Source organism: Lytechinus variegatus, chromosome 1 (assembly GCF_018143015.1).
Source record: "Lytechinus variegatus isolate NC3 chromosome 1, Lvar_3.0, whole genome shotgun sequence".
In the NCBI taxonomy this organism is placed as follows: Eukaryota; Metazoa; Echinodermata; class Echinoidea; order Temnopleuroida; family Toxopneustidae; genus Lytechinus; species Lytechinus variegatus.
In genome coordinates, this window is record NC_054740.1 from 65614285 (window position 1) to 65624691 (window position 10407).

Sequence of the window (10407 nt, forward strand, 5' to 3'; positions counted from 1 at the left end):
TTCATATTTCTCCAACTTGGCATAAATGGTATTGTATCCATTGCAATGATTTAGATCAGCATGCTGAGAGAAATGCAGAGAAATTGCCAAAGGAAATAAAGGTCTCCTTGAAGGTAAAATGCGGTGTAAAAAAAAAAAAAAAACCCTTTCTCCGCTCATAGCCCATTCAATTCAGTATCAAATTTCCGTCTTTTAGAAGGATTAAGCATGAGCGTTTGACAATTGAAGATTTTTTTTCTTTTATTAATCAGGTTTTGAATTATTACTAGCCACGATTCCGACAGACCAAGTATGAATCCTATGGATTTTTTTTTTAAATAATTGAACGACTTATCTTCTAAGCGTCGACACAAGGCTCTTGCTTTTAGTAAAAAAATGATATAAAAATGGAAATTGTTACTACGTTTTCAGCAGCGGAATCGCATTTCTGATAACTACATGTTCCCAGAGAAATTCCTTTGCAAGAATAAAGTGGCAATCTAACCAATTAACGGCAACGCATTATCGCACTAAATTCCTTCCATCATGGGTTGGATTGAAAAAAACATCTCTCACTTCATTACAAATTTAATAAGTGTCATTCTCAATACCATGACGATATTTGTCATCATTGGAAGCAGAAGGCTGAGGAAGAAACAGAACATCTTCATCTGCAACATCGCCTTGGTAGATTGTGTTGCTTCTGCCCTATCTTTTGTTTATTGGCTGATGCTTTATATCGGACTAAGATCGGTAAGTTTGTAAGTAAATGAGCACGGGCTTCGCAAAAGACCCTGTAATTTTTTTTTCATGGGCTTGGGGAGAATATGAGAGAGATATGATGAGCTAACACTGGAAGAAGTAAAATTCGAGCAGATTTACTATTCCCATTTGCTAAATTTTAGACAATTAGTATTAGAGAGAGAAAAAATGATTGACAGAATATGTGCTATCCTTCATAAGGTGCAACATGACTAGGTCGAGCCACTTATAAGATTGTTGTAACAAATCTATTACAGTAAAGTTATCTCTTGAATGATGGCTTATTAACAATGCTTTATTCAAGAGTGTTTTACACGAGCTTATTCATGATGTGCATTGTTTAAACATATATCACGAGTAGACAGTTGCTACTACTGGGATATTGATACGGTTATCGCACGATGGAGTAAGCCCGGCCAGGTGCACAATGCACGATCTGTTGCGATCCGATTCTAAAATCATAAAATGATTTTGATATGAACATTTGAACCTATGAAATATTAATGAGCGAATATCCGAATAGTGGAGTGGTATAAATACTAAAATAAGAATGCCAGTCTATCTCGAGCAATCCTCTTGAAGGAATAAGAAATTCTATTCCTACAGGAGGCTCGCTCGACTGGAATTCTGATATTAGCATTGACACATTAAATTCCACATCGGGATGACGTCGCGACGTCATCACGACTTGGAATTTTACGCCGACAACAAAGTTTGTATTGCAGCAAAGTACAAATCCAATTTTATCATATAATTTGGTTGCATTAAGCCGGATTTCGAATGAGGTAATTTTGCAACTTAGAATTTCCTTAAAGCAAAATTGTGATTTGCTAAAAAAAATGGCGCCGTGGTCTGATCGTGCAGTGAGTTTAACAATTCTCTCATATTCTCCCCAAGCCCATGAAAAAAAATTACAGGGTCTTTTGCGAAGCCCGTGCTCATTTACTTACAACTTTCAGAGCCACCACATATACTTTTGGTTTCGTTTTGTACTATTCATGACCATCTTACGATTTCGCTTGTTGGACATTGTAAAGGGTGGATTCCCCCTCAATAATAAATCAACAACAAAAAAGCGTAAACAAACAAAAACAATAGACAAACGTGAAAACTGTATATTGCAGTGAGTCCAACTTTGCGTGTGTCAATACTTTGGGGACGGTCTCAAAAACCATTCAATATCTTTAAAAAAATGACATCATTAATATGAAGTGACCTAAAATCAATACCGTTAGTTTCCTTAGGATGAGTGCAGTATTCATAAAAATATTATTCGTCAATAATTTATAGTTCCGATATAGACATCCCATCTTTTGATCTAAAGGTTTTGTTTACATCTCTAAAAAATCTTTAGTCCGCGAAGTTTAGATCACACTGTCTTGTTCAGAATGGTTTCCCAGCACAGCGCATATTTCGTCGATAGGAATAGAATTTTGAGATCGCGATACCGGCGAACCCCTTGACCTACTTCATAGTTTTCGTCAATGATTTTGCAGTTTACGATCTTGAACTGGTTTTGTATCAAATGTGAATGTTTTGTGAACGAATTTTAGCCTGATGAATATTTTAAATGTCCCCGAATTCTTGACACCACATCTTACAGAGGTGGCAAGGAGATCGTTGATACCCGAGCGCTGATCTTAAGATGACCATGATGACCCAGCGATGTGTTAAAGTCCAAGAACTTGAGATTTTTTAACGAAAAAGTTGTACCTCCGCGTAGAACAAAATCGTAGACCTATCGATGATCACGAATCTTTATCGAAACTCTTACGATTGCCGTACGTCACCCGAGTGAGATCGTGCGAAGAGCATGATACAATCAAAAGTTAGCATAAGTGCTAATCGAAATGGCCCCCCAAAAGGATCAAATTGCAATGTATCTATCCTACTAAAACATTTTGTTTTTGCTTTTTATTCCAAACTTATATTAATCATCAAACTTCATTTAATCAAGTGATTTACAGATTTTTACGAAATGAAAATGCGTTCTTTTCTCTCGAATACTCTGGGGCAAACTATTCCAAAACTTCACTCAAACAAAATATATAGAAAAAGTGCCACGTGTCGTGTTAAATTTGGAGAGTCTTAGCATGAAATGTTCTTTACCTCTAGTTTTGTAACTATGATTTAACAACTCAAAGTATTGCTGTAAAAAATGTGGTAAATGTTCCTAGTGTAAATCATAAACATCTAATACCCCGGATTGACGAATAGTGGCCTACAGCTTGTTCCAAGTCGAGAAAATATCATTGCTCTCATAGCCATTTTCTGCGCCAAATATATACAATTTAGGTGGCTCCTGTAGCTACTTCCCCAAATAAAATTCCATAAGATATGTGTGGTTGTATAAAACATTTATACAGAAGCATTAGAACATCCCGCGGTACATAGTAGCGTCATTTAAAAAGCAAACCAATTTTCCATATAATGCATTTATCAATACATTGGATCTGGTTCTTCCACATGAAAGATTCATCGATTTTAATTCCTACAGAAGATGCCACATGATTTTTTTCTATACCCGTTTCACATAAATTTAATACACCTTCAATTTCAATAGATCGTCTTGGTCCTTTTATTATCATATAATTTGATTTCTTCAAATTTATGGTTATTTATTAAGTATACACCAACTTCACACCTCTTTAAATTTCTTACTTACATAAATCATATTAATATCTTTTTGACATTTGGTATGTTTGGGGAAAGTATGGAAAACATTTGAATCATCTGCAGAGTCTAAACTGGAAAAATCAGTTGATCCTGGTAAGTCATTGATATATAATAAAAAGAGTGTGGGCCCCAGGACTGATCCTTGGGGAACACCACATATTATCCTTCTACTACTGGAAATTTCATTTTTGTAACACAAAACCTACGATCGGTTCATTAAGTAATTCTGGAACCATTGCAATACAATACCTCTTATTCCATAATGCTTTCATTTTTCGTAGATTAGGTTATGATTCATTATATCAAACGCCTTTTTGAAATCTATAAATTTACCTATGGTTATTTCACCAATATCAATTGCCTTCAATTATGTGTTAACCACATTGATTACTGATAATTTCGTACTATATCTCTTACGAAAGCCATACTGTTGTCTATACAAAATATCACTGGACTCTAGAAAGGCCATGATACGCATATTAACTTATTTTTCAAATGTTCTTGCAATTACTGGTAAAACTAAAATGGGTTTGTAATAATTGCCTGAGTCATCCTTCGAACCCTTTTTATACAGGGGGTCACTTTTGCTATCTTTAGGGCATCCGGGAATTTGCCCTATTCTAATGATAAATTAAAAATATAAGTCAACGGAGAAGCAATGAAAGGTGCTGCATCCTTAAACAATCTAACTGGCAAATTTTCATATACCTATGAGACTTTGAAGCATATAAAGTACATAAAACATCTTTAATTTCCACTTCACTTATAGGTTTCCAAAATAAAGAGATCTTATTTGAAGCACCTATGTAATCTTTAAAACAAGAATTATGAGGCCCATTTGGTATTCTGCCAAATTTGACCCAACAGTATAACAAAGTAGTTAAGTTCCTCGACTATATCCTCTCCTTAGGTAACAATTGTGTCTAATCCTCCTCGATTAATGCCCAACTACTCGATAGTATTCATATTTTTATTCTTTCTTTTCCCAATTAACTCTTTAATAGTTTCCCAAGTCTTTCGCATATCATTTAAATAAAATAGGAATTCTGAGATGAAATTTTCCTCTAAGATAAAGAATTGATATTATTTGTGATATATTTGGATTGCTTCCTCTAGCTCCAAAACCTATCATGGGTTTGTAAAACTGTTCCAGCTAACATTATTGACATCTCAACAACTAGTGAGTGATTTTTCAGGACGATCTTTCTTTTACATTTGATGTTATACTCATGTAAAAAATTGAACCAACACCAACACCAAACACTGAACTTGAAATCACCCACTGTTTTAATTGGTTGATTTTGACCAATTTTATCGGTCGGACACATTACTTGCCAATAGCCGGGATATTATTTTGACTAATCCATTTTGTAAAATTGTCGGTAATAATTACCAACAATTTTGCAAGTATGATGGGGTGTCCAAACTTCGTGGACTTTTCAAAAATATTCATCAGGTTTAAATATGAAAATCATTGACGAAAATGTGAAGTAGGTCAAGGGGCTTCGCCGGTATCGCGATCTCAAAATTCTATTCCGATAAACTGTTCTGAAAAAGTGCGAACTATCATCGCGGACCAAACTTTATTTTGAGATTTGAACCAAAACTCAGATTTTAAGGATATTGGCTAGTCTTTTCAGATAAAGACCATCCGTGACGCATGGACACACGCGAAGTTTGGACTCACTGCCATAATTAAAACTGGCCTTATATAGATTGCACTACGGAGCCCGGGATGAATACATATAAAACGAAAATTCTCTTTTTTTGTTGTTGTCGTTCCAGGATGAAAACGTATTATTGGTAATGAGTGCATCACTCATCGTCGAAACAGGTAGCACCTTATCTGTGGCTCTGTTCCGACTCATCACCCTCCGTTTCGACCCATTCAACAAGCGGAACCTGGTGACGGCGCCTCGCTGCATCTTGGCCTGTATCTTCATTTGGATCATCCCTATCGGGGCCCTCTTCATCATCACCAAAGTAATTGATGAGCGTCATCGTTACTCGGGAATCCAAAATTATCTTCTATTCATCATTAGCGTTGTAGCACAATGTCTTTGCGTGGCTTGTTACGTTATCGTGTACTTGGCTATCGCAAGCGCCGGGCGAAAGGCCGGTCTGTCGGGGCGTGCACTAGAACAGCGCGTCAAACAAAACAAGAGTATCCTGGCTACATTTGCACTCGTCTCAGTCTCGAATGTCGTTTGCTTATGTCCGGTTATCTTTAATTACTTTATTCCTTTTTTAAAGATAGACTGGTTTCGAAACGCAGCAACTTTCGAGGTATACCGTTGGTATACGATTTATGTACCCTTATCATTTACCATGATGGGATTAAATGGCATAATAAATCCAGTCATATACTGGACTCGGTTAACGGAATTTCGGAAATGTCTTTGTGATATCTTCTCTCGCAATAAGCGTTCTCACAGTGAATCTAGAACAGCAGTGACCGACGATGATGGTTCTATACCAAAACAGGGAAATTTTGTACATGAATATGAAGATGCTGATAGATCAGGCAAGCAGGTTATCAACACTGTTACCAAATAGGTCCGTTGTGAGGGATTAATACCCCCTTACACTTGACCGAATGTAGGCGGACGAAGGGTGACGATTTGGAAAATGCACGAAATTCACGTGAATTCACATTAAAAAAATATCCGTCTAATCATGCGATCAGTAACTATAGGACGGTCTGCACCATCCCGAGTTTTCAAATTCGCGCGCTATTTCTGATCCGGCAAATTATCCCGATCTGAACAATCTCGAGATTCAATCCCAATTCAACTTGGGATTATTTGCAAAATAGCGCGCTCTTTTCGAATTATCGCGCTAATTCGTCGGCGCAGACGCACTCGGGTTTATTTATTCACGGCGTCAGACCATAATGCATCGATGCCTCGCTTGAGCGGGAATCGCTCTTCTTGCGATGGTGGAGACGGGGTTTCTTGAATCTCGAGATTAATCGCGAGGAGTGCCAAACAGGCTAAAATTTCTAGATGGTGCAGCACAGCTATATAATCAAATTTTATCATCGAACGGTAAGCGAAGGATAAATATGACATGCGAAGTAAATCGATTTTTTGGTTCACCTCTTTAAGTAAATTGCAGCCGAGGGTGAATGAAGGGTTGATATTGTGGTGATAACCGATAAAGGTCTGCAAGCGTAGACTATACTTTGTTATTACACGTGACTACTTGCATAAAGAAAGTTATGGCTGCTGTCAAGATGACGCAGTAGTGATCGTTGTTGTTACATCTCACCTAATAAATGTCTGTTGTAAATACGTTTAAAGAAAAGCCTACTGGACTTTTGATTTATATAAACTAAGTTCCAACCAGATATAACCCAATAAGACGAACGAACAGTGAGCAATGGTTTAAGATGGCGTGCGATTAGAAACGAAGACGAGGGAATAGATCGGGCGTTCTTGTTCGTTTATCGTTCGTGTGTTTTTGTTGCGCATAGTCCTTCTTCGCGTTTTGCCAAAGTGGACCGGTCTCGAAAGAACCGTAACGAAGCAACACGATGACACAACGAACAAGATTGCCTGATCTATTCCCTCGTCTTCGTTTCTAATCGCACGCCATATCAAATCATTGCTCACTGTTCCGTCGTCTTATTGGGTTATATCAACCCTTCGCTCGCCTTCGACAGCAAGTTTCTCAAAGAGGTGAACCGAAAAATCGATATCCTTTGTATGTCATATTTATCCTTCGGTTACTGTTCGTTGATAAAGTTTGAAATAGTTACTGATCGCATGATTTGACGGAAATTTTATTCGAATTCTTTGAATTCGCGCGTATTTCGTTCATTTTCCCATTCGTCACCCTTCGTCCGCCTACATTCAGTCCGGTGTGAGGGGGCTTTTAGCCCAGCGCTCACTATGCGATCCGAAGCGAGGCGATTTCTTAATAAATCACATTTCGCACTAAAATGTGAAAGTTTCAAGAAGTACGATTAGTTCATTTTAAGTATCATGTTTGAAATTATAAAACCATAATTTTGCGATGATGACGTCATAACGATTCGGATTTGCATACCGGGAGCCTCGAACTAGAGACTGAATTTCGATTTCAGTAGTGCTACCACTATTCTGAACTTTGAACGCTATGATTTTATTGATTGGAATGTCCTTGTCAAATGTAATTACAATTTCTTTGAAATTCGGATCGCAACGAATCGTATAGTGTGCGCCGGGCCTTATCCCTCGTCCTCACTGTCGTGTTATCTTAATACAAACGCTACATTTTGTTTTTCGTAGGTGATCGCGAAAAAAAAACCTTTCAAAACCTGGGTACGATCGATCGATTGTCACGACTGATCTTATACGAACTGATGCGATCACTGCGATTAAAACAACGGCTTTAAGAGCATACTAAAACCAAGTTTCTTGTAAAGAGAGAGAGAGAAAAAAAAAGAAAATGCGTTTAATAGATCAGCGGAATTGTATGATTTTTTGTGACGTATGTTGTGTTAACTTCAACTTCGAATTTTCGATGAATTTGGATTTAAATTGCTATTTAAAGATGAATTATAGATTTTTGGAAGTAGTGTCACGCATTGATCCGTAATAACAGATTTGTAATATATGTAAATGATTTAATGTAAAAAAAATGAAACGATTGGAAGTTTTGTTAAAACTTAGGTGTTAAGGAAAGGTGGTTAATGAGGAATCACCTTAATAATTGAATGAATATTTTCAAAGATTTGATATGCAAGGAGTCCTATGAAAGCTATTAATATATGCAATCTAATCTCGTGACTGAATTCTGTAGTTACAATACGAATATGTACATGGTGTAGGATAAACCTATCTTTTGTGACTGAAATCCTGCACTGGCTCGGCAGTATTTAGACAGCTCGTCAAAAATGAGCTCTTTTCATCCTAGTTAATTCTCGACTATAGAAATTTGCACATTTACTCATTTTAAGTCATTCATTGCTGCTCTATTGAAAACATTTCATTTTTTAAAATTATCTTTGTAAAGAAGTGTCTTTCTCTCAGGTCATATATTATAATTTAGAAAACCTTTGCAGGAAAGAATAAAATTCTAATTTAATACATGGCTTAACATAGTTATTTCCAGCTAACAATATTTTTTTTGACACCTTTTTTCTTGTTTCGTTGAGATAAAAAAAAATTATTTAGATCATAAAAAGTTGAAGGCCTATGCTGATACTGTTCAAAAGAAGATTTGGTTTGTTCGGGTCACGTTGACACTTTTCAGAGGCCAATTATATTGAGCAGCTTGAAAAAGAAGAATACTGCATCCTGCTTAGTCAGACACCACACACACACATGCATGTACCCACATACTCACACATGTGTAAGCCTGTTTAATAATGATGTTAATAATAATAGCTGGATTTATAGCGCTTTTGCCTGAGGCTATTATTACTCCGGCTTAAGCTCGAGCTACCATCACCGCCCAGTGAGCAAAGTATCTGGGGTCCGTGTGGGTTATATATGGGCTCATTTGGGCTTGGATATTGGCCCCATATGGGCAGCTCATATGGGGCCCATATGGGCTTTGCACCATCCAAACCATCCGGGGCCCATATGGGCCAAGTGGGTTTCATATGGGGAAAATCTGGTGAAGCCCACATTAAACCCACATGGCACATCTGGCCCCATATGAAAACGATATTGTGTTTTATATGGGTCCCATGTGGGCCCCATGTAGGTTCACGATGTTTTAATCAATTAAAAAATATCAATTAGTTTGTGTCATTAAGGTGACATTATAACCCAATATTCTAATCCTTATCATTTTATCATGTCCTATAATCCTACATTCTAATCCTAAATCCTAATCCTATCCTACACCTAACCACTAAATCTTGTCATTGACTTCTATATATATATATATATATAGAGCGAGTTTGCTGTACTTGACAGGCTATGGTTAATAACAATTTTCAATATTTAACCTTGAAAATTTTCTCCTGAAATAAATGTTTCGATTTTCAATTTTATGGTAATACATACTTTTCTGAAAATTTTCATGGTGGAATCCTTGCAGAAACATAAACATATCAATTGTTGTAGCTGTATTAGTTAAATTTTTGATCATTTAGTGTTGTATTGAATATTCATGAGTGCAGTCCAGATCGATCGACACTAATGATGCCACATATGGCCCATATATATCCCATATGGGGCCCAGATGTTTTTAGCCATATGGGGATTATATGGGACATAATGGGCCCCATATGGCCCACATGAAACCCATATGGGCCCCATATTGGCCCCATATGCACTGGGTCGAGTGGATAAATTTTTTGCCGAAGGAAAACACGCCGGGATGCTGAGATTCATGGGATTCGTGGGATTCGAACCCACGACCCTGTTTCAAAGGCGAGAGTCAGAACCACTAGACCACGACGCACCCACTGTATATACATGCATATCATATACACATACTGTAAAAACACGCTGTTTAAAATAAGCACTTTAAAAAGCCGGTCATTCTTGCAACTGCTGCTCAAAATTTTTAACCAGCTGTTTATTTTTGTAAAATAACTTCTCTAGGTCTTAAAAACGTGTTTCACATGATGTTAAAGTTTTCAAATTGTTGATCTTGTTGTGGTTTCTCATTTGTAACAATATTACCAATTGGAAATAATTTCGTTTGGTTGAAAGGAGGATTGCAGCCCCATAGTTATTACAGCTAAATAGGTAAATAGTGAGATAACTTATATAGAGATCCTGCATACTTGTTATTACACATAAAACCACAATTTAATTAATCCTGTTCATGTATAATATCATTTCTATCGGAAACGAGAAAAATCTTTATGTGTTCTTTTATTTGGATTGTAAAGAAATAGATGTATTCTACAGTGTGATAATTTTTTTTTTTTTGCCTTTCTTTATACATATTCAACAGGTATTCTGTATGGACAGTGTTGTTATATTTCATGATTCAAATTTATATTTAATATTAAACCAATTTAAAATCATAATCAATTCTCTTCGG

At 36.6% G+C, this 10407-nt stretch overlaps 1 protein-coding gene across 1 annotated transcript; it reads left to right on the plus strand.

Moving 5' to 3' along the window:
- The first annotated feature begins 496 nt into the window (after positions 1-496).
- Positions 497-5973, plus strand: LOC121431625 (long-wave-sensitive opsin 1-like). Its single transcript, XM_041629216.1, has 2 exons — positions 497-732; positions 5203-5973. The coding sequence occupies exons 1-2, from the start codon at positions 526-528 to the stop codon at positions 5971-5973; spliced, it is 978 nt and encodes a 325-aa protein (XP_041485150.1). The 5' UTR covers positions 497-525.
- Positions 5974-10407: the final 4434 nt, after the last annotated feature.

Excerpts from the sequence above, each read along its gene's own strand:
- LOC121431625 (XM_041629216.1), top strand. The coding sequence starts at position 526 with ATGGGTTGGATTGAAAAAAACATCTCTCACTTCATTACAAATTTAATA. Across the intron at positions 733-5,202 it reads TTTATATCGGACTAAGATCG|GATGAAAACGTATTATTGGT; the intron begins GTAAGTTTGTAA and ends TTGTCGTTCCAG.